The sequence below is a fragment of the Rutidosis leptorrhynchoides genome, chromosome 6 (genome assembly GCF_046630445.1).
Source record: "Rutidosis leptorrhynchoides isolate AG116_Rl617_1_P2 chromosome 6, CSIRO_AGI_Rlap_v1, whole genome shotgun sequence".
NCBI classification, from domain to species: domain Eukaryota; kingdom Viridiplantae; phylum Streptophyta; class Magnoliopsida; order Asterales; family Asteraceae; genus Rutidosis; species Rutidosis leptorrhynchoides.
The window spans coordinates 120,932,640-120,954,077 of NC_092338.1; the positions used below are offsets into that span (position 1 = coordinate 120,932,640).

The following is a 21,438-nucleotide window of genomic DNA, read 5'->3' on the forward strand; positions in this document are numbered from 1 at the left end:
TCAACTAAAGTCCACATCAGTAGGTTCATGTCAAATGTTTGTCAACATGTCAAACCTAAGTCAAACAACACGTTTTAGTTCATAAATGGTCAATTACACGATTACATTTTATCGTCATGCATAACGTTCATGTACATGTAGCAAACGACGCATAATATCTCATAGCACGTAACTCATGGAAATATGGCAAACTCCAGATCACAAGTAGACTCAAAATCGATTCTAAAAAGTCCAGCTAGGGTCTCATACGATGTCTACAAGTCGGGATTCAGAAGGGGTACATTTATGGTTTACTAAATCAGTTTCTGACCGCACACTGATCTCGTATTGGCTATAACCGGAGCTAGGGACATGAAATTAATGCAAAGTCAGTGGCCATGGTTCAAGGACAAGTTAAACTATCACATATCCGAAAATGAGCAACTTTGGTGTAGCCAATTGGTACAGTTTATTCATTCAAGTTGGGTGTTCTGTTTTAGCTCAATTCAGAATTTACCAAAACTATGGCCCTAGTGTGCACAATGCATAAGGTTTCAGAGGTTGCAACAAACTAAAAATATATCACATAACATATATAACATATAATGATTCATATTCCAAAAGAATTCATGTTAATTCACAAAACACAAACCACAGAGTACAAATCAGAGAACAGGTGGCAGATTCGATCCTAGTTTAGCTAGTCACTTTCGCATGCAATTATCCGAAGATCTAGATACAATTAGACCATGATATCTACATGAAAAGTGAATTAATTTTTGTGTACATTACAGATATGAAAAGTTCCAATCTCAGAAGTCAATATATTTTAGCATACAAGTCCGTTTTCATGCATGTGTCGAAAAAATCTACGTTTTCATTCGATTAGGCATATCACAAGTTTTACTCAAGCAAATGACATGATATCCTAGTGTAACCTAGGTGTTTTTGAATTATCTATCCAATGGTAATCAATACATAATCCAATTCGTGACCCATCAATACCAGTTTTCTGATCAAGCATAAAAACACAACGATAATTCAAACGGTCATAACTTAAGCATACAGAAACGAAATCAAGCGATTCAAAAGAGCAAACTCAATAGTTTTTCGACACCAATCCATCTAGATACATTGTATTAGCAGTAATTAAACCAGTTTTATCAGAATCATCACAAAGCAATTCGATTTTTAATCAAAACAATCAATACGAACAATCTAACGATTAAACAAGCATACAAACACCATGAATCGAGCAATTGACCAACATAAACTATGAAACCTTATGAAATCAGAATTTATAAAGCTAGGGTTTGTATAATTATACCTTTGATCGATAAATAAAGCACACCAATACGTAGAGGATGATGCGAATTGCAACGTTCGTGTAGAAAGTTTTATCGATTGAGCAAAAATTGAAGGTGATATGTTTGTGGGTGTGATCGTCGATCGATGGGAGCAGGAAGGAGAAAAGAAGTCGACTGTTAAGGTTTAGATAATTATGTGTAGTGTTTTATTTTACTAGCTAATTATAATTAGGGCCTAAAGACCACACTAGTAACTAGCAAGCCCAAAACACAAAAATGGGGTGGGGTGATGGTCCAATCGGCCGAACATGGCCCAAGGGAATATCCCGGGCTCTCGTTTTACAAAAGCGTGTTATCGTGGTCCATTTCAAGTGCCGTTTAGACTTGTCGAAGGCCCGGAACGCTAAACCGATCGTTAAAACGCAACCAAACGTTTAATTTATTAAAAACCCAATAAATTAAATATTTTTAAAAAGTTAATAATTATTAAAATAACTATTAAAATAAACCCGTGCGTTTCGTTGCTCAAAAAGTAGTTATCCAAACCGTATCGTTTTTATCGTATTTCTTTATCCGAAATATATTTTCAATTTAATATTAACCCATATTAATTATCGTAACCCTCCAAGGATCAAGTATGTATTTAATACACATAAACACATAAAACGTCAAGTAATCGCCGTTAAATTAACTAACTGAAAGTTAACGGAAGTGACGGAAAAAACAGGGTTGTTACACCCTCACATGGAATGCATATATCAAGAGTTTCCAAATTTTTTTATAACGGAAGTTAGACGGAGGAACCATCTACGCAACTATTGTAAAATGAAGGGATTACCATAGCTAAACAACATTAAAACGAGGGACCATCGGTGCAAAAAATGCATCAAAAGGGTCGTAGAAAAAGAACCCGACCACTTGGGCATTAGTTGTTAAATATGTGACCACACTTAATTGACAAATTGGACGGTCGTTTGACAGAGAGATTCTGATTGCACTTTTCTAAAAAATCAAGAGATTCTAAATGCTAATAAAAAAACTCGAGGGACTTTGATTGCAAAATGGTATATAATCAAGGGACGAACGAAGTAAAAAAAGTCGTTGTATAATGACTAGCTGATAATTTACGCATTTATGATTTATTATACGAATTTTCCAACAAAAGCTTTTATAATTGTCATTTACTAGCGTGAAATAATAAATAATTGTACATAACACTAAAAACAAATTGTGCATAGCAGTTATTAATTAATTTTGTAGTGACAATTAGTTAATTTCACAATATTTTGTGTGTTAATAACATGTTTGCAAAACTCGGCCGAGTACTCGGTGAGAAATCAGCAGAATGGAGAAAACGATAAATCGGCTACAAACTCGATCAAAACTCGGTCAACCTTGGTCAACGCAGGTTAAACCTGTAAAATTTTCATTTTCTTTTGTTTCTCACCTTTTTCATATTCTTGGGACTGGAAAATGAAATTTGATTGGTGAAATTGAAAGTTAGAGGCCAGAATTTGAGTTAAGGAAGAAAAAGTTAAGGAAGAAAGAGTTAAAATATAAATAAATGGGATGAAACCAACATATATGAGTTATATAAGTTAATAAATCATTATTATAAACTTAAATATTTAAAATAACTAAAAAGTCAACTAAAGTTAACATCCGAGTTCTCCTCCGAATTCTCCCCGAGTCACCGAGAACTTCTCAAAAATCTCCTTCCGAATTCTCCTTGAGTCGCAAGTTTTACAACCTTGGTTAATAACAAACCTAAAGATTTCAATACAATCATAGACCGTCTTTTGCAAAAAGAAGTAGATATTTTCAACATTATTTTTGATAAATTCAAAAATATTTACTAAAATGACCTTGATGTTTTACATAAGTTTTGTGTTACATATGATATTATGATGATGATGATATGATGATGATGATGATATTTTGAAAAAAATAGTATAAAATAGTAGTGAATCTATAAAAAAATAATTCAAAAATATCATGTGCCTTAAAATTTCTACGAGGGCCCACAATGGTGGGAAAAATCTGAAAGGGTGTTTTAGGGATTTCGTCTTGTTGACGCACACTCAATTCTATTCCTGGCCACAAAATTAACCTCCAAATTTCCCTTCACAAATTTCAATTCCAAACTATCACCACACCCACACGCAAATCCCAATTTTAATTTTAAGAATTTCATTATTTATTTTTTTATTATCGAAATTAATATGATAAATTATCGTCGGAGATAAGTGTCGTTAATGGCTTCCGGAACAACCTCCAACGTACCGTCTCCTCACGTAATCGGGTCAACGGTGGTGGAGTTATCCAGAAACAATCGGACCTTAGTTCCATTACAGTTAGTTCGATTATCATGTAAGAACAGCATCAATGATAACAACGGAGTTTCGATTCGGAACGATAACAGAGAGCGGCGGTGTTCATCTCAGATACTAATGGAGGGACCTTCATGTATATTCGTCGGCCCCATTGAAAGCGCTACTCAAGAAACCCTAGAAGCTCTTTATCGTCAAGTATGTATTTCTCTTCTAATTTTTTAAAATTTAAACTCTTATTTCTTATTTTAATAATCTATTTACTATTACTATTTTACTTGCTTGTAGTTGAGCTGAATTGTTTATATGAACTTAATCTGTGTGCTTTTGGAGTAGCAGCTTATAATTGCATTAGGCTTAATTAGTTACTAATTGTCGATCTATGGTACTGGTTACTTAAGCGTTTAATCGATGTTTAGCATGTTAAAACGAAATAAAATATAAAATATAAAAGCTAATATTAATATTAATATTAATATTAATTTGTAATGTGGAATTTTGCAAGAGCCAATTTTTGTGTTAACTGCTACAGCTGATGACGAATTTAGTGGTATTTGATTTTCACTGATTACCGTCTTTTTTAATTTACTTTTTTTTTTTTTTACATTTAGGCACGGGATGCATACTATAGTGGGAAACCTTTGATAGTTGATGACATGTTTGATAAAATAGAGGTACACTCAAACCCGCTTATTAATAGCATCTTTTAGCCTTCTCAGTTTACTTATATGAAAACAAACTGAAACAGCTAAAATTGCGGTGGTATGGATCAAAGTATGTCGTCAAATATCCACGTTGCAGTTTAAGGCAGCAGTCAACTTATGCTGATGCTGAGGTAAATTTGTGTGTAAATACATATTTTTGCTGGCTGAGATTGTTTTCTGTCTTTGTAATTTGTTGGTTATCATCTCGTTCTATTTTTTTTGTTTTCAAATTTTTTTTAGTTACTATATGTTCGTCCACTAAAACGTCACGTGACATGGATGTAGGGCAGGAAGATCCTTCTCAGGTTTTTGCATTAGCAAGTGTGTGGCTACTGTTTCTTGGATTTGGAAGTTCGGCCTGTCTTGTCCCTGTTGTTTACACTATACTCCAAGCTTTTAAAGATGCACTAGATTCTGGATTATCGACTAGTACTCAAGCGCCTCTGCTTGAATTTATTGCCATGATGAATGGTATGCTTGTAATGATGTTGGGATCCATTATCGGCTATCCAGTTGCCTCTGCTTCTGGTATCGTGTTATTTTATCTTTCTTATTCATTGATATCTAAACTCTACCACCATGACAATATCATTGTATTGTGTATGACCATGGTAATAAACGGCCATTGCGGCGGTTTGGTGTCTAGCCCCCCATCCCTTTTTGCCCACAAACGTCGAATTAGTCGGTCAAAGCTAAAAAGTCAGGTCAAAGTCAGTCAAAGTCGGCTTTTTGTGTGGCCTTGTTCTACTATAAACGAAAATTTTAAGCCCATTTAAAATTTAGCTTGGTACATAGCATCCCAAGCCCATCATCTTATTTGTAAATAATCTATTTTTAAAATATTTATGTTTGAAATATTCATATTGAATATATTTTTATTTAAAAGTCAACGTTAGTCGTTAGTCAATGTCCGTCTCGACCCCATCTCGACCGACTCGATCTTTCAAGGTCTTGACCGATTCGTATCCGCCTCATGCCTTTTTCATCCTTGTGTATGACTTCTTAAAGTAAATCATATCATTGATTTCAATATTTATTAACATGCACTAAGAAATAAACTTTTAATGGCCAACAGTTGGTGCGCTTAAGGGCCTTTGGAAGAATGATTTGGTGGCAATTAAAGGGGCTTGCCCGAATTGTGGGGAGGAGGTTAGTTCTGACTAAAACTTTATTATGTTTTATGTTTTGGTTTATTTGGGATCGGGTAATTTTGGTGTTGGTGTTTTGGTTTATTTTCATTTCGTGGCTCGTGATGCATTAGTTTACTGTTTGAGCTACCTTGTTAATATGCAGGTATTTGCATTTGTGAAATCGAATACGTTTAATAATTCCCCACATAAAGCTGAATGTCATGTATGTGAATGCTTATTAGAATTCCGCACCAAAGTTGAGGTAATTACTTCTATCAATGTGAAATAATTAATCGTTACAGAAAATAAAAGTAAAAATGTAAATTAGTTCTTGTATTTTACCTGGAGCTTTATTGAACAATGGAAATGGAATTGGTGTGATTATTTACAGAAGACTTCTCCATTTTTCCATTTATACTTTTTCTTGACTATGCGAATGTCTTGTAGAAAACTAATGAAATCTAGAGAACTTGTTTAAAATGTTAAACCTTATATTGTCATTTATAAGAGATAGATATGTCGAAAACCATAAATTATAATTTTAAAAATTTGTAGCTGTAGAAGGGTAAAATGGGATTCTTGGCGGCTTAGGTAAGTTTTCTGCAAAGCACACATTTTTTTTTTTTATTATTATTCCTGTTTCAGAGAAAAATTATTTAAAATTCCGGAGCGTTCTGCAACCAAACGCTAGACAGTTATTTTTGTTCCTCTTATCTTTTTTTGACATAATATATTTATAAATGCCAGTGGTTTGTTATATTTGCAGAGATCCATCACAAGACCAGAGAAAAGGTGGGTTTACGGTCGAATATATTTGATCCGAAGAAGACGAATGAATAGAGGGCAAAGATGGACTTGAATAATTATTGCTTAGCATTATTCTTTGGTTTACTCTCATTCTTATACGAGTCTAATGATCTCAAGCAATCAATCATACAACTAGCTAAAGTTGTGGATCATACCCTGTCATATGAACTAGATTTTCAGTAAATATAATTTACAAGACATCTTTAATCATTAATTGTAATCCTTTTCCTTTGGCATATTTGTGTTCAAAAGGTTGCAACAGAGTATGATACCATATACCATATCAACTTGTAGGAAATTGCTATATTGTTTGTTGTTTACTCCTAATTATAATTATAATTATAATTATAATTATAATTATAATTATTACTACTACTATAATTATAATTATAATAATATAATGGAGATATTTTTCATTAATTGAGAATGTAAATTATTTAAAATCTTAATCTTAATATCAAGGTCTAGATCTTTTTAACATTGCTTAAAAGTGTTTTCTCCATTTATATAATAACCCCAAAACAAAAAAATGATTTTGGGTATGTATGTACATTTAAAGTCTTGACCACTCTCGTCGCTACCTGCCCTGTACTCGCATTCAAGGGTGGTGATGTTAGTGACTCACCGTGAGTCGCCCTCAAACCACTCCCCCTGCTCTATTCCTTGGCTACGGACAATCGAGGACCGGAATGTTTCTATTAGTTTGAAACAATCTAAAATAACATAATGGACTATTAATCTTAAGACTATTATTACGGAGTAGTATTTAGTAAAAAAAATTCAAACTAATATGAAACCAATTAAACTCATGACATGTAATCATACTTGGACCCTCTCTAACACGCCCGTGTAGCGTGTTAGAAGGTTTTAAGTGAAACGAAAAAAGGAAGGAAAATTAGCATGGCTCATTTTTAATTAATTGAAAATAATTTCCTTTTTAAATATTTATCTACTATTTCACCCAACTTTCAATTATATTTTAACACACCAGTTAACACGACACTTAATACTAAACCTTATTTTACTAGCATGTCCATCAACTACCTCACACTACACATCACCACTTCATTTTTGTCGGCAGCATGTGGTCACTTTAAATCCCGTACATTCGAGTTAATCCGGTTGCAGGTACATTCCTGAACTTTCTTAAATTAGCAATCAATCAATCAATCCATCCCTGTGGTTCTCGTAAAGCCTCGTCTTCCCTTCCTACCCCCACCAACTTGTTCTTTTCTTCTATCTATTTAACTTTCCTTCCTTCTTCATTTTACTCTCTCTTCAATTCAATTTCCGCTCCCAACCACAACTCTAATTTCACGGTACAAATCTCTTTCATTTTCTTCTCTTACGTTTCCTGTTAGGTTTCCGCGCCTTTTAATTTTTCGCCTGTTTATGATTTTTTTAGTATATCACATTAAAAGAATACTTAGATTTCAAAAATTGCTTCCACTTTATCTGACATGTTTATTATTTTAATTGAAAAGCTGGAGAAATTATTACATATAAATTAGATTCTGCAAATTGTCTTCATGTTAGGGTTTATGACTTTATATCATTGTTATTAGAGCCTTATCATGTGATACACTATAATACTATATTATTCTACTTCTTAATTCTCATCATGTGGTGGTTGTATCTAGATTTCTGTTATTTTCTTCACCTAATTTCTTGTCGTTTCCTATTCTCGTTGTAGCTGTTACGACAAATTGATACTCACAGCTCACGGATCATTAATTCAGTGCTTTACTGCACAATTTGCTCAATTATAGATGGTTATGGAGGATCCACAGTTTCATGAATACATCAATGAATTCACATTAGATGATGAGAATACATTATCTGTATTCGATCAGTTTTCTAGTAGCCAGGGTACAGGATATAGGTTTAGAGATGAACCTTTGGATCTTAGCTTCTTATATGTTCCTTCTCCTGTACCCAATAACGGCCCGGGTGCTGTGAATTCGGTCCCACAGGTTAGTTCTCCTGATGAATATGAAGATTCCGTTTCCAAATTTCTGGACCAGATTCTGGTGGAAGAGAATTTGGAGAGGAAAGAGAGTTTGTTTTTTGATCCACTCGAATTACAAGCCACTGAGACATCATTATATGAAGCAATTGGTAACAACTACCCAACTCTGCAACCGCCTTCTGAAAGCCCGGAAGAGATCGCTTATCGGAGTTCAAGCGAGTACAGTACGTACAGTAATACAAACGATGAACCACACTGTGTTAGAAGTGATTCTTTCGAGACCAAATCGACTGTTACACAAACTCCGTCACTTGACTACCGTCCTGTTAGCTCAGCCACAATAGATTCGGTCAACACACATATGGTACAAAATATGTTTAGTGATAGTGAATCTATGTTGTTGTACAAAAGAGGGTTGGAAGAAGCGAGTAAATTTCTTCCTGTAATTAAACCACTAGTTATTGATTTGGATCAATATAACTTGCAATCAAATTCACCTTCAGATGTTGTAGTGAAAACAGAAACAATCGATTTGGAAAAGTCACCAAACGTGTTCAGGGGACGAAAGCATTTTCAGTTAGACGACAGTGATTCTGAAGACGAAAGGATCAGCAAACAGTCTGCATTGTATGACGATGAGTCAGCTGAATTGTCTGAAATGTTTGATCGAATTCTTCTTTGTACAAACGCAAAAGGCGAGCCTACTCCCGGTTATGGTGACCTTCCAAATAATATTCAGCAAACGTATAACAGTTGGACTGCACCGTATTCGAGACCAGGAAACACAATCGACAGTATCAATATTCGAACTCTGTTAATCAATTGTGCACAATCAGTTGCTAATGATGATTGTATGGTTGCAAACGAACAGTTAAAACAGATAAAACTGCATACATCTTCTTCTGGAAACGCCTCACAAAGGTTGGCTCATATATTTGCTGTCGGTCTAGAGGCACGCTTAGCTTGCACGGGCCCACAGCTCTATGCGTCTCAAAAGGTCACGAGAATTTCAGCTGCTGAGAAATTAAAAGCGTTTCAGGCTTACATCTCGGCCTGCCCTTTTAAAAAGAACGAGATTTACTTTGCTAACAGAACGATTTTTGAAGCAGCTTCGGGTTCATCAACTCTTCATATTGTAGACTTTGGTATCAGTTACGGTTTTCAGTGGCCGATTCTTATCAAGCACCTTGCAGATCGACCCGGTGGGCCACCTAAATTGAGGATTACGGGAATTGAGTTTCCGCAATCTGGTTTTCGGCCCGCAGAGAGAGTAGAGGAAACGGGTCGATGGTTGACTAATTATTGTAACCGGTTTAAGGTTCCGTTTGAATACAATGCTATAGCGATGCAAAACTGGGAAATGATCAAAATTGAAGATCTTAAGCTTCAAAGAAACGAGTTTCTTGCTGTGAATGCTCTTGCTCGTTTCGAAAACTTGCTTGATGAGACGTTTGTTAAAGATAATCCTAGAGATGGGGTTTTGAAGTTGATTAGAGATATGAAACCTGATATGTTTGTTCATTCTGTTGTTAACGGATCATATGGTGTGCCGTTTTTTCTGACCCGTTTCAAAGAGGCTCTGTTTCATTTCTCTTCTTTGTTTGATATGTTTGATGCAACGTTAGATCGTGAAAATGAGCAAAGACAAAATTACGAGAGAGAATTTTACGGTCGCCAAGTTATGAACGTGATTGCGTGTGAAGGTCCTGAGAGGGTGGAGCGGCCCGAAACCTACAAGCAGTGGCAGGTCCGACTCTCAAAGGCTGGGTTCAAGCCTAAACGTTTGGATCGTGAGCTTGTTTCACAGTTGAAGTCGAAGGTGAAAATCGGTTATCACAAAGATTTTGTTTTTGATGAAGATGGCAAGTGGATGTTACAGGGGTGGAAAGGCAGGATTCTTTATGCAATTTCATGTTGGGTACCAGCATGAGTCCTTTAGTTTTTTAACTCTTGCACGGGTGGTCCTCTTGCTTGGATGTCGTTATAAGTTGATCAAAGGTACGGTTTTCTTAAGTTATATCTTGCCAAGAATTTTCAGTAGTTATTAATGTTACACCATAACTAAATAATCTTTAAACCAATGCGAAGGTGTGAAACGTTACTTGGTGAAGAAACTCGTATAACTAGGGATGAAGAAAGCAGCCAGCTATTTCAAGTCAAGTTGGGTTCATTAGAATACACAGTCTTATATTAGAAGGATCATATATAAGGTTAGGTATTTAACTTGCAAGACAGTAAGAAATTCACTTAACCATCCCAAGGTAGCCCAAGTGGTTGGGGCCCTGAGATCCTTGCAAGAGGTCTCAGGTTCAATTCTTGGGGTGGCCAGGGAAGGGTTGGAAACAGCCAGGGAGTATTCCTGATGGGCTGCGTATACTAGAGTATGGGGTCGGATTACTCGCCCTTCCCGGGTAACCCGAACAGGGAAAACCTTACAACTTTTTACAACAGTAAGAAATTCACTTGAAATGTCATTTGTGCTTGACATGTTTAATGACAAATTAGAGCATTGATTTTATATAAATTTATTGTAATATGTACATAAAATTTATGTATGTTAGTAAGTAGTGTACTAATGTATTAGATTTATTTGTTGCTGCATTTGTGGAGAGTATTTTTTGTAGTTACTGCCCTGTTCCAAATTTTTGTTGTCTTTTTGGGTGGGTATTTGTATTGCTATTTTTTTTTTCTTCTTTTTATTTTTATTTTTCTATTGGTTTTGTATCTGTTTGGTTTTTGATGGTTCAAATTTGGTGAACAAGATTTCAAGTTTGGGTCTTTAAAGAAATTGTGTTGTTTTTCTTGGTTTGGGTACTGATATTATTGTTAGGTATGGTTGTTAGATCATATAATGATCTATTAATTAAAAATTGCTTATTGAAAGATTAGTTGAAGTTGTTAAGTTGAATTAGTAAGAGGAGTTAAGCAGTACCAACCAGAAACTAGTGAATGCTTTGTACTGGGAACAGGAAACTTAGTAATCATCAAAACTAGAAGCAATTAAATGGGTAAAGCAGTAGCCTAACTTAAATGATGATGTACAGTTTGGTCAAATTTGGTGGTGCATTTATCCCTTTTAATATACTCCCTTTTAATATACTCCTATTCTTCGCCGAAAAAAAAAAAAAAAAAAAAAAAAATTATCCCTTTTAATTGGTGGTGCATTTAACCCTTTTAATTATATTGCTGCCCCTGCCTAATAATCTACCATCACTAGTTTGCTTTATGATTAGGAAAAAGATGTTTGAACCCAATTAGACCATTCCCAACCATGACGCCGTCATGGGCACTTTCTCGGCGCCACATCAGCTTTATCTCTCATCCTTTCTCACCACTTCCTCCCATAACACTACATAACACACCACTACCAACCATGACATACTCCCTCCTCATCACATACCCCACAAAATTAATTAAATAAAAGAATGTACAAGTTTCTACTCCTAGAGTACAAGTAAAAAGAATGTACAAGATTCTCTCTCCGTCCTCATTTGTGCTTGTGCATGAAAAATTGCAGGGCGAAACATTGAGGGCAAGGTGAGGACACATGAGGAAATGGGGAATGCCAACGGTGCCCTCGAGGGCAAGGTGAGGACACTCCTTGAGGGCGTACCATTGGGAATGGTCTTATACAGCTATAACAATAGCGCGATTTTTAGTCATGAAATTGGTACTACAATCCCTCAGTTCCATATCAGTTGACTAGTATTTCATCCATCTACTGCGGCCACCCCAATGAGCTCAATAATAAAGAAATACAGTAAAATCATAACTAACCACTGGTAAATTACGATTTAAAAATAAAAATTAAGGAAAAAAGCATAAAATCAATGAAGTTAAAAACTTGGTCTAAATGTTAGTACTCATACACAAACAAACAAAAGGTCGGTAGAACCCAAAAACTTAAAATCTACAATAAGAGCATAATCATTGGGGTTTTTCGAACAATTGTTTAATTTTTGAATTCGGCTTTTTAGTTCTAATTGTTAGGGTTTTTGAACAGCCAGTTTGAATTCAGCTTCAATTTCATTTCCTCGAATCATTCATCGCTCGCACCCCATTACCGTCTCCACCACCGCCGTCATTCTCACCACCATCTCACATGGTCCATTCAAGTTAGACCCAATCCACATTACATAACTGATCTGAATGTCAGGGCTTATAAAAAGTGTCCGTTTACGCGCAAAAGGAAGGTTATATGATGATGAAATCAAGTTGTACAGTACTACCTCGGCGGCTCGGCGTCCCAAATTTTACCGTAGTACAACCATGGGATCACCTCTTTTTTTTTTTAAATGTTAGCATTCGTAAACGTTTATATGCTGAAGTCTATCTCCGTGAACATGATCCCAAGTGGCATGTTAAGACTCCAAATTGGCACCGTGTTTATTTTGTGTTGGAGTTATGTTTGGTCACTGGTTTGCAGCATTTGAAGGACCATAGCTTCACTTAATTCCTAGAGGTTACAGTAATTTAGGCATTTGGTGGTTAATATTGTTGACTCTGTTTTTGCAGTATCATCCCTTATTGTTGTTGGGAAAATGAAAATCTGATGAGTCAAAAGTATTTTGGAGATTTTAGAATCTGGAGATTTAGAGTCTGAAGTTGCAGACTCTGGAATTTGCTGAAGTCAACGGTTGAAGTTTTCTTGAAGCCAAAGCTAAAGATTATTCTGGAGATATACTTAAAGTTTAAGAAGATATGTTTTGAAGATTTAGTTTTATCTCCAGAATTGACTTTTGAATTAATAGCTAATTTGTTTGATTTTTAATTTATTTTTCTTATTTATAACGAAGTAGTTTTGGAAACCAAATCTCCAGATTTGGTGTTTATCTGTATAAATAGGGACGTATGGTTTAGTTTGAAGATGTACTTTACACGATCAATATCATTAGTCTTCTATTCTATTATCGTGTTCTCTCAATTTCTGCTCTAATAATTCATATTTATTGTTTAAGTCAGAGTCTGGTGTTCATAGTTCAATTACTGTGAACTAATAACTGGTATCAGAGCGGGTAAGGTGTAAATCCTATTTCGGTGATCTTTACAAACGATCCATATTTTTATCAATATGTCTACCAATACCATTCTTACCCGGTTATGGCTGGAAAAGGTGTGCCAATATTCGATGGTACAGACTTTGCAACTTGGAAATTGAAAGTCTTATGATTTTTAGGATCTATTCATGAAGAAGCTGAGCATGTTCTTACAACAGGACTCATTATTCCTGGTTCAATGATAGCTGCTGTTCCTGCCACAGATACTGTTGCTGCACAACCTGCCTATTTTCGTGAAACACCAAGAGAAAGGTGGACCGAAGCAGAAGCCATAAAGTTCAAACTGGATAGCAAAATAAGGAGTATTATTGGGAATGCTGTTACTGTTCCAATTCTCAGAAAGATCAGTCACGCCAAGACTGCTAAAACTATGTGGGATCTGTTGCTTAATGACTACTATGAAGGAGTCACTGTTGTTAAGACTCAGAAGAAGAAGAATCTGATTAGATGCTATGAAAATTTTGCTGCTGAGCCTAAAGAATTTTTAAGTGATCTTCATTCAATATTTCAGGTTCTGATAAATGATCTTGAAAGTGTTGGTGTAGAGAAAACACAAGTGTTATGTCAAAAGTTCATTGAATTGTTGCCTTCGAACTTTGAGTCTGTAATTACATCTATGGTAATTAGTGAGAAGATAGATAACTATGAGTTGAGTGAATTGTTTGGCATACTATCAAACTTTGAGGAAACACAACTGAAGAACAAGATCAATGCTAAGAAAACTGCTAAAGATCCAGAAGCTGCATTGGTGGCTACCACAAAGAAGAATAAGCAGTTATTCTCTAGTTATTCTAGCAAGGTTGAATCTGAGAGTGATGAAACTTCTGATGATGATAGTGAATCTGATGAAGATGAGGAGATTAAAGATCTGGAAGTCCAGATGGCTCTTTTGACTCAAAGGATTGAGCAGAAAAAGTTTGGTTATAAGAAGGGTAAAGGCAAGGGTACTTTTGATCCAAAGAAAGCTAAATGCTTTAAGTGTGGCAAGTTAGGACACATAGCTGCTGACTGCTGGTCTAAGGGTGAAGGAGGTGCTAACTCCAACAAGTCTGTTGACAAAGCAAGAAAGTACAAACTCAAGTACATGAAGTTAAAGAGTGAAGCAGAAAGATCTAAGAACAAAGAACAAGAGAAAGCTTTGTACACAGAAGCATGGGAAGATGAAGACTCATCATCTGATGAGGAGGAGGATAAGTGTCTTATGGCTATAATTGATGGTGGTTCTAACAAGTTTGAGGAAGATCTGAAAGCTATTGAGAAGATGGATAAAGACTGTGACGATCGCTCCAAATCCATATGGACGAACACGTCATTCATCGATTTCATTGCGAGGTATTTGACCTCTATATGATACGTTTTGTAAACATTGCATCCTTATAAAAAGGTACACCATAAATGAATATTTAAATCAAAGGTTTTCGACATCTGATGATTTCTACATATAGACAATCACCGTAAATAATAGTTTACAATAGTACTTCCGTTGACAATGTAGTCAAAATAAGATACATGGTGATGATTTGGTGAATGCAACGTTTCCTTGAAAAATATGCCATGTAAGACTCCATGCACATAGCTTGTCTAACATATAAGCAAACAGCGGAAGACTTCTAGGGAACCTGAGAATAAACATGCTAACAAGTGTCAACACAAAGGTTGGTGAGTTCATAGTTTTAATGTTTCGTATAATCTGTATATAAAGGTGGATCACAAGATTTCAGTTGTTTCATCCAGAAATGTTTATCAAAATATTCTACAAGATTGAGCACCATGGTAACTAAACTTTAACGTCTATATAATAAGTACACATGTTTTAACATACATGCAACCAACATGTACAATACACGCAAACCAGCGTGTACTAAACTCAAATAGCATACGTCTGTTTTGTAGTTCAGTGTAGTGACCCGAACTTTTCCATGTTTATATATATTAATTGAGATTGATATTTACATGATTAAATGTTTCCAACATGTTAAGCAATCAAACTTGTTAAGACTTGATTAATTAAAATATGTTTCATATAGACAATTGACCACCCAAGTTGACCGGTGATTCACGAACGTTAAAACTTGTAAAAACTATATGATGACATATATATGGATATATATATAGTTAACATGATACTCTGATAAGTAAACATATCATTAAGTATATTAACAATGAACTACATATATAGTTAATATGTTTATATATATTAATTGAGATTGATATTTACATGATTAAATATTTCCAACATGTTAAGCAATCAAATTTGTTAAGACTTGATTAATTAAAATATGTTTCATATAGACAATTGACCACCCAAGTTGACCGGTGATTCACGAACGTTAAAACTTGTAAAAACTATATGATGACATATATATGGATATATATATAGTTAACATGATACTCTGATAAGTAAACATATCATTAAGTATATTAACAATGAACTACATATGTAAAAACAAGACTACTAACTTAATGATTTTTAAACGAGACATATATGTAACGATTATCGTTGTAAAGACATTTAATGTATATATATCATATTAAGAGATATTCATACATGATAATATCATGATAATATAATAATTTAAAATTTCATTTGATATTATAAACATTGGGTTAACAACATTTAACAAGATCGTTAACCTAAAGGTTTCAAAACAACACTTACATGTAACGACTAACGATGACTTAACGACTCAGTTAAAATGTATATACATGTAGTGTTTTAATATGTATTTATACACTTTTGAAAGACTTCAATACACTTATCAAAATACTTCTACTTAACAAAAATGCTTACAATTACATCCTCGTTCAGTTTCATCAACAATTCTACTCGTATGCACCCGTATTCGTACTCGTACAATACACAGATTTTAGATGTATGTACGATTGGTATATACACTCCAATGATCAGCTCTTAGCAGCCCATGTGAGTCACCTAACACATGTGGGAACCATCATTTGGCAACTAGCATGAAATATCTCATAAAATTACAAAAATATGAGTAATCATTCATGACTTATTTACATGAAAACAAAATTACATATCCTTTATATCTAATCCATACACCAACGACCAAAAACACCTACAAACACTTTCATTCTTCAATTTTCTTCATCTAATTGATCTCTCTCAAGTTCTATCTTCAAGTTCTAAGTGTTCATCATAAATTTCAAAAGTTCTAGTTTCATAAAATCAAGAATACTTTCAAGTTTGCTAGCTCACTTTCAATCTTGTAAGGTGATCATCCAACCTCAAGAAATCTTTGTTTCTTACAGTAGGTTATCATTCTAATACAAGGTAATAATCATATTCAAACTTTGGTTCAATTTCTATAACTATAACAATCTTATTTCAAGTGATGATCTTACTTGAACTTGTTTTCGTGTCATGATTCTGCTTCAAGAACTTCGAGCCATCCAAGGATCCGTTGAAGCTAGATCCATTTTTCTCTTTTCCAGTAGGTTTATCCAAGGAACTTAAGGTAGTAATGATGTTCATAACATCATTCGATTCATACATATAAAGCTATCTTATTCGAAGGTTTAAACTTGTAATCACTAGAACATAGTTTAGTTAATTCTAAACTTGTTCGCAAACAAAAGTTAATCCTTCTAACTTGACTTTTAAAATCAACTAAACATATGTTCTATATCTATATGATATGCTAACTTAATGATTTAAAACCTGGAAACACGAAAAACACCGTAAAACCGGATTTACGCCGTCGTAGTAACACCGCGGGCTGTTTTGGGTTAGTTAATTAAAAACTATGATAAACTTTGATTTAAAAGTTGTTATTCTGAGAAAATGATTTTTATTATGAACATGAAACTATATCCAAAAATTATGGTTAAACTCAAAGTGGAAGTATGTTTTCTAAAATGGTCATCTAGACGTCGTTCTTTCGACTGAAATGACTACCTTTACAAAAACGACTTGTAACTTATTTTTCCGACTATAAACCTATATTTTTTCTGTTTAGATTCATAAAATAGAGTTCAATATGAAACCATAGCAATTTGATTCACTCAAAACGGATTTAAAATGAAGAAGTTATGGGTAAAACAAGATTGGATAATTTTTCTCATTTTAGCTACGTGAAAATTGGTAACAAATCTATTCCAACCATAACTTAATCAACTTGTATTGTATATTATGTAATCTTGAGATACCATAGACACGTATACAATGTTTCGACCTATCATGTCGACACATCTATATATATTTCGGAACAACCATAGACACTCTATATGTGAATGTTGGAGTTAGCTATACAGGGTTGAGGTTGATTCCAAAATATATATAGTTTGAGTTGTGATCAATACTGAGATACGTATACACTGGGTCGTGGATTGATTCAAGATAATATTTATCGATTTATTTCTGTACATCTAACTGTGGACAACTAGTTGTAGGTTACTAACGAGGACAGCTGACTTAATAAACTTAAAACATCAAAATATATTAAAAGTGTTGTAAATATATTTTGAACATACTTTGATATATATGTATATATTGTTATAGGTTCGTGAATCAACCAGTGGCCAAGTCTTACTTCCCGACGAAGTAAAAATATGTGAAAGTGAGTTATAGTCCCACTTTTAAAATCTAATATTTTTGGGATGAGAATACATGCAGGTTTTATAAATGATTTACAAAATAGACACAAGTACGTGAAACTGCATTCTATGGTTGAATTATCAAAATCGAATATGCCCCTTTTTATTAAGTCTGGTAATCTAAGAATTAGGGAACAGACACCCTAATTGACGCGAATCCTAAAGATAGATCTATTGGGCCTAACAAACCCCATCCAAAGTACCGGATGCTTTAGTACTTCGAAATTTATATCATATCCGAAGGGTGTCCCGGAATGATGGGGATATTCTTATATATGCATCTTGTTAATGTCGGTTACCAGGTGTTCACCATATGAATGATTTTTATCTCTATGTATGGGATGTATATTGAAATATGAAATCTTGTGGTCTATTGTTACGATTTGATATATATAGGTTAAACCTATAACTCACCAACATTTTTGTTGACGTTTAAAGCATGTTTATTCTCAGGTGAATATTAAGAGCTTCCGTTGTTGCATACTAAAATAAGGACAAGATTTGGAGTCCATGTTTGTATGATATTGTGTAAAAATTTCATTCAAGAAACTGATTTCGATGTAACATATTTGTATTGTAAACCATTATGTAATGGTCGTGTGTAAACAGGATATTTTAGATTATCATTATTTGATAATCTACGTAAAGCTTTTTAAACCTTTATTTATGAAATAAAGGTTATGGTTTGTTTTAAAAATGAATGCAGTCTTTAAAAAACGTCTCATATAGAGGTCAAAACCTCGCAACGAAATCAATTAATATGGAACGTTTTTAATCAATAAGAACGGGACATTTCAGTTGGTATCCGAGCGTTGGTCTTAGAGAACCAGAATTTTGCATTAGTGTGTCTTATCGAGTTTGTTAGGATGCATTAGTGAGTCTGGACTTCGACCGTGTTTACTTGAAAAATGATTGCTTAACAAATTTTGTTGGAAACTATATATTTTTAACATGTGAATATTATGTGATATATTAATCTCTTAACGCGTTTGATATTATGTGATAGATGTCTACCTCTAGAACAAGTCCCATTGACTCACCTAATAATAATGAAGAGTCAAATGTAAATTGGAATGATTCGTGGACTGATTCACAAGTTCCCGAAGAGGAACCGGAAGAAGAGTCGGAACCGGAAGAAGAATCGGAACCGGAAGAAGAATCGGAACCAGATGAAGAAATAGAACCGGCGGGGGAAATAATAAAACGGTTAAGTAAAAGAAAATCCTCAACCAACCGACCAAGGTTAATTATGGTCAATGGTGTTTCCGCCAAGGAAGCAAAATATTGGGAGGATTACCAATTCTCCGATGAATCGGATTCCGACGAGAATTCCGATGATGTTATAGAAATTACCCCAACTGAATTTAAAAAGGCAAAAGAAAATAATAAGGGAAAGGGCATAAAAATAGAGAAATCTAATTCCAACCCCGATGAACTTTATATGTATCGTCAACCCCCGAAGTCCTTAAGTTGTAACAATGACCCGGGAACCTCTAAACCACCAGGTTTTTCTAAACCAATGTGGAAAATTACGGCTCGTATTAGGGGAACATCATATATCCCTAGAAACTTGGCAAAACGAACCAAAACTGAAGAAGAAGAAACAAGCGAGTCGGAATAAGATAGTTGTATTCGTGTGGTGTAATATATGTAATATAGTGTGCTTATGCTTTATGATATATGTAAAAATTGCTTGTATTAAATAAGTATTTTTTTTTATGAAGCTAACTCTTGTCTATTTTACAGTATAAAAACACAAAATGGATAGACAACCCAATATTTTAAGAGACCTACCCGGAGACATGATTGATGAAATCTTGTCTAGAGTCGGTCAGAATTCTTTGGCACAACTATTTAAGGCGAGATCAGTTTGTAAGACATTCGAAGAACGTTCCAAGAATGCCTTGGTTTATAAAAGGCTTTCGTTCGAAAGATGGGGGATATCACATTGGGAAATCCATAAGTTACGATGTGTTTACTTTGACGCATATATTGCGGGGAACCCAAATGCTATTTTACGCAATGGGTTAAGAAATTATTTTGACTCAATATATCCGAATATTGGACTTCGTGATTTAGAAAAAGCGGCTAACATGCAACATAAAGAAGCATGTTATGCTTACGGATTAGTAATGTTCGCTTCTCACCAAAGTGAGAATAAGAACATCGGCCTACAACTATTAAACAAAACGTTCCCACAAGTGACGGAGTCGGTAATTGGGGTAAGAAATGAGGTTTTTAGATTGTTACGGGACTGTTGGACATTACGTAACCCTCGTACCTTTGATGACGTTACAACACGCTGTCTTATCAACGGCCATAACGGTTATGTTCCACAAGACCAAGGATGGGAAGTAGTCCTAGTAAAACCAGAATGCATGACTTGTTTCTGGACGTATGAATTACGTGTCTTTATTGCCTTTGCTGAACGACTTGTGTACTAGCTAGAATTATCTTCACAACTATCTTGTATCAAAGTTATTGTGTGCTATATTTCATGCTTTATGTAAAATAAGCGGTATTGTAAGTTTGTAAAATATTGTATAAAAGTTTGAACGCGAAATATTATTATAATCAGTTTTTCATATAGAATTGTAGTAGTTGAATTGTATATTAGCTACTAAGTATGAACTTAACGGGTAGGTACTACCCGAATTTAAACTTATAAAATGCTAATATGAAGAAAAAGCTTTTATAAATGAGTTCATATTATGCTACAAAATACTATTAACTACTCTTAATATTCTGTATGATTAACTTGTTCTATTTGACTATTTTGAAGGAAATGGCACCGACTACTCGACACACCGTGAATATGAATGAAGAGGAATTCCGTACTTTTCTAGCTTCAAACATAGCCGCAGTACAGGCTGCGCTACATACCAACAATAACCTTGGATCTAGCAGTACAGGAAATCGTGTAGGATGCACCTACAAAGAATTCACTGCCTGCAAACCTTTAGAATTTGATGGAACCGAAGGACCGATCGGATTGAAACGGTGGACCGAGAAGGTCGAATCGGTGTTTGCCATAAGTAAGTGTACTGAAGAGGACAAAGTAAAGTACGCTACGCATACCTTCACAGGTTCTGCGTTAACATGGTGGAATACCTATCTAGAGCAAGTGGGACAAGACGATGCGTACGCACTACCGTGGTCAGCATTCAAGCACTTGATGAACGAGAAGTACCGTCCCAGAACCGAGGTCAATAAGCTCAAGACAGAACTTAGAGGGTTACGAACCCAAGGATTTAATATTACCACGTACGAAAGACGATTCACAGAATTGTGCCTATTGTGTCCGGGAGCATTCGAAGATGAGGAAGAGAAAATCGACGCGTTTGTGAAAGGATTACCGGAAAGAATCCAAGAAGATATAAGTTCACACGAGCCCGCCTCCATACAACAGGCATGTAGAATGGCTCACAAACTAGTGAACCAGATTGAAGAAAGAATTAAAGAACAGACTGCTGAAGAGGCCAATGTGAAGCAAGTCAAAAGAAAGTGGGAGGAAAACGGTGATAAGAATCACCAATAC

At 34.7% G+C, this 21,438-nt stretch overlaps 2 protein-coding genes and 1 pseudogene across 2 annotated transcripts; all 3 read left to right on the forward strand.

Moving 5' to 3' along the window:
• Window positions 1-3,429: 3,429 nt before the first annotated feature.
• LOC139853162 (uncharacterized) lies at window positions 3,430-6,548 on the forward strand. Its single transcript, XM_071842540.1, has 7 exons — window positions 3,430-3,814; window positions 4,228-4,290; window positions 4,365-4,451; window positions 4,611-4,848; window positions 5,396-5,469; window positions 5,614-5,712; window positions 6,217-6,548. Exons 1-7 carry the CDS (start codon window positions 3,542-3,544, stop codon window positions 6,307-6,309), a joined length of 927 nt encoding a protein of 308 aa, XP_071698641.1. The 5' UTR covers window positions 3,430-3,541; the 3' UTR covers window positions 6,310-6,548.
• Window positions 6,549-7,436: 888 nt separating this feature from the next.
• On the forward strand, window positions 7,437-10,469 carry LOC139852465 (scarecrow-like protein 14). The gene is made up of 3 exons (XM_071841763.1): window positions 7,437-7,576; window positions 7,951-10,224; window positions 10,315-10,469. Exon 2 carries the CDS (start codon window positions 8,027-8,029, stop codon window positions 10,154-10,156), a length of 2,130 nt encoding a protein of 709 aa, XP_071697864.1. The 5' UTR covers window positions 7,437-7,576; window positions 7,951-8,026; the 3' UTR covers window positions 10,157-10,224; window positions 10,315-10,469.
• A 1,312-nt stretch (window positions 10,470-11,781) lies between these two features.
• The window catches only part of LOC139854032 (uncharacterized), a 91,671-nt pseudogene continuing 82,014 nt past the window's right edge, over window positions 11,782-21,438 (forward strand).

Bases quoted from the DNA above. Each gene is read 5' to 3' on its own strand.
- LOC139853162 (XM_071842540.1), top strand. From the start codon at position 3,542: ATGGCTTCCGGAACAACCTCCAACGTACCGTCTCCTCACGTAATCGGG. The intron at 3,815-4,227 runs GTATGTATTTCT...TTTTACATTTAG, and splicing joins TAGAAGCTCTTTATCGTCAA to GCACGGGATGCATACTATAG. The intron at 4,452-4,610 runs GTAAATTTGTGT...GATGTAGGGCAG, and splicing joins CAACTTATGCTGATGCTGAG to GAAGATCCTTCTCAGGTTTT.
- LOC139852465 (XM_071841763.1), top strand. From the start codon at position 8,027: ATGGTTATGGAGGATCCACAGTTTCATGAATACATCAATGAATTCACA.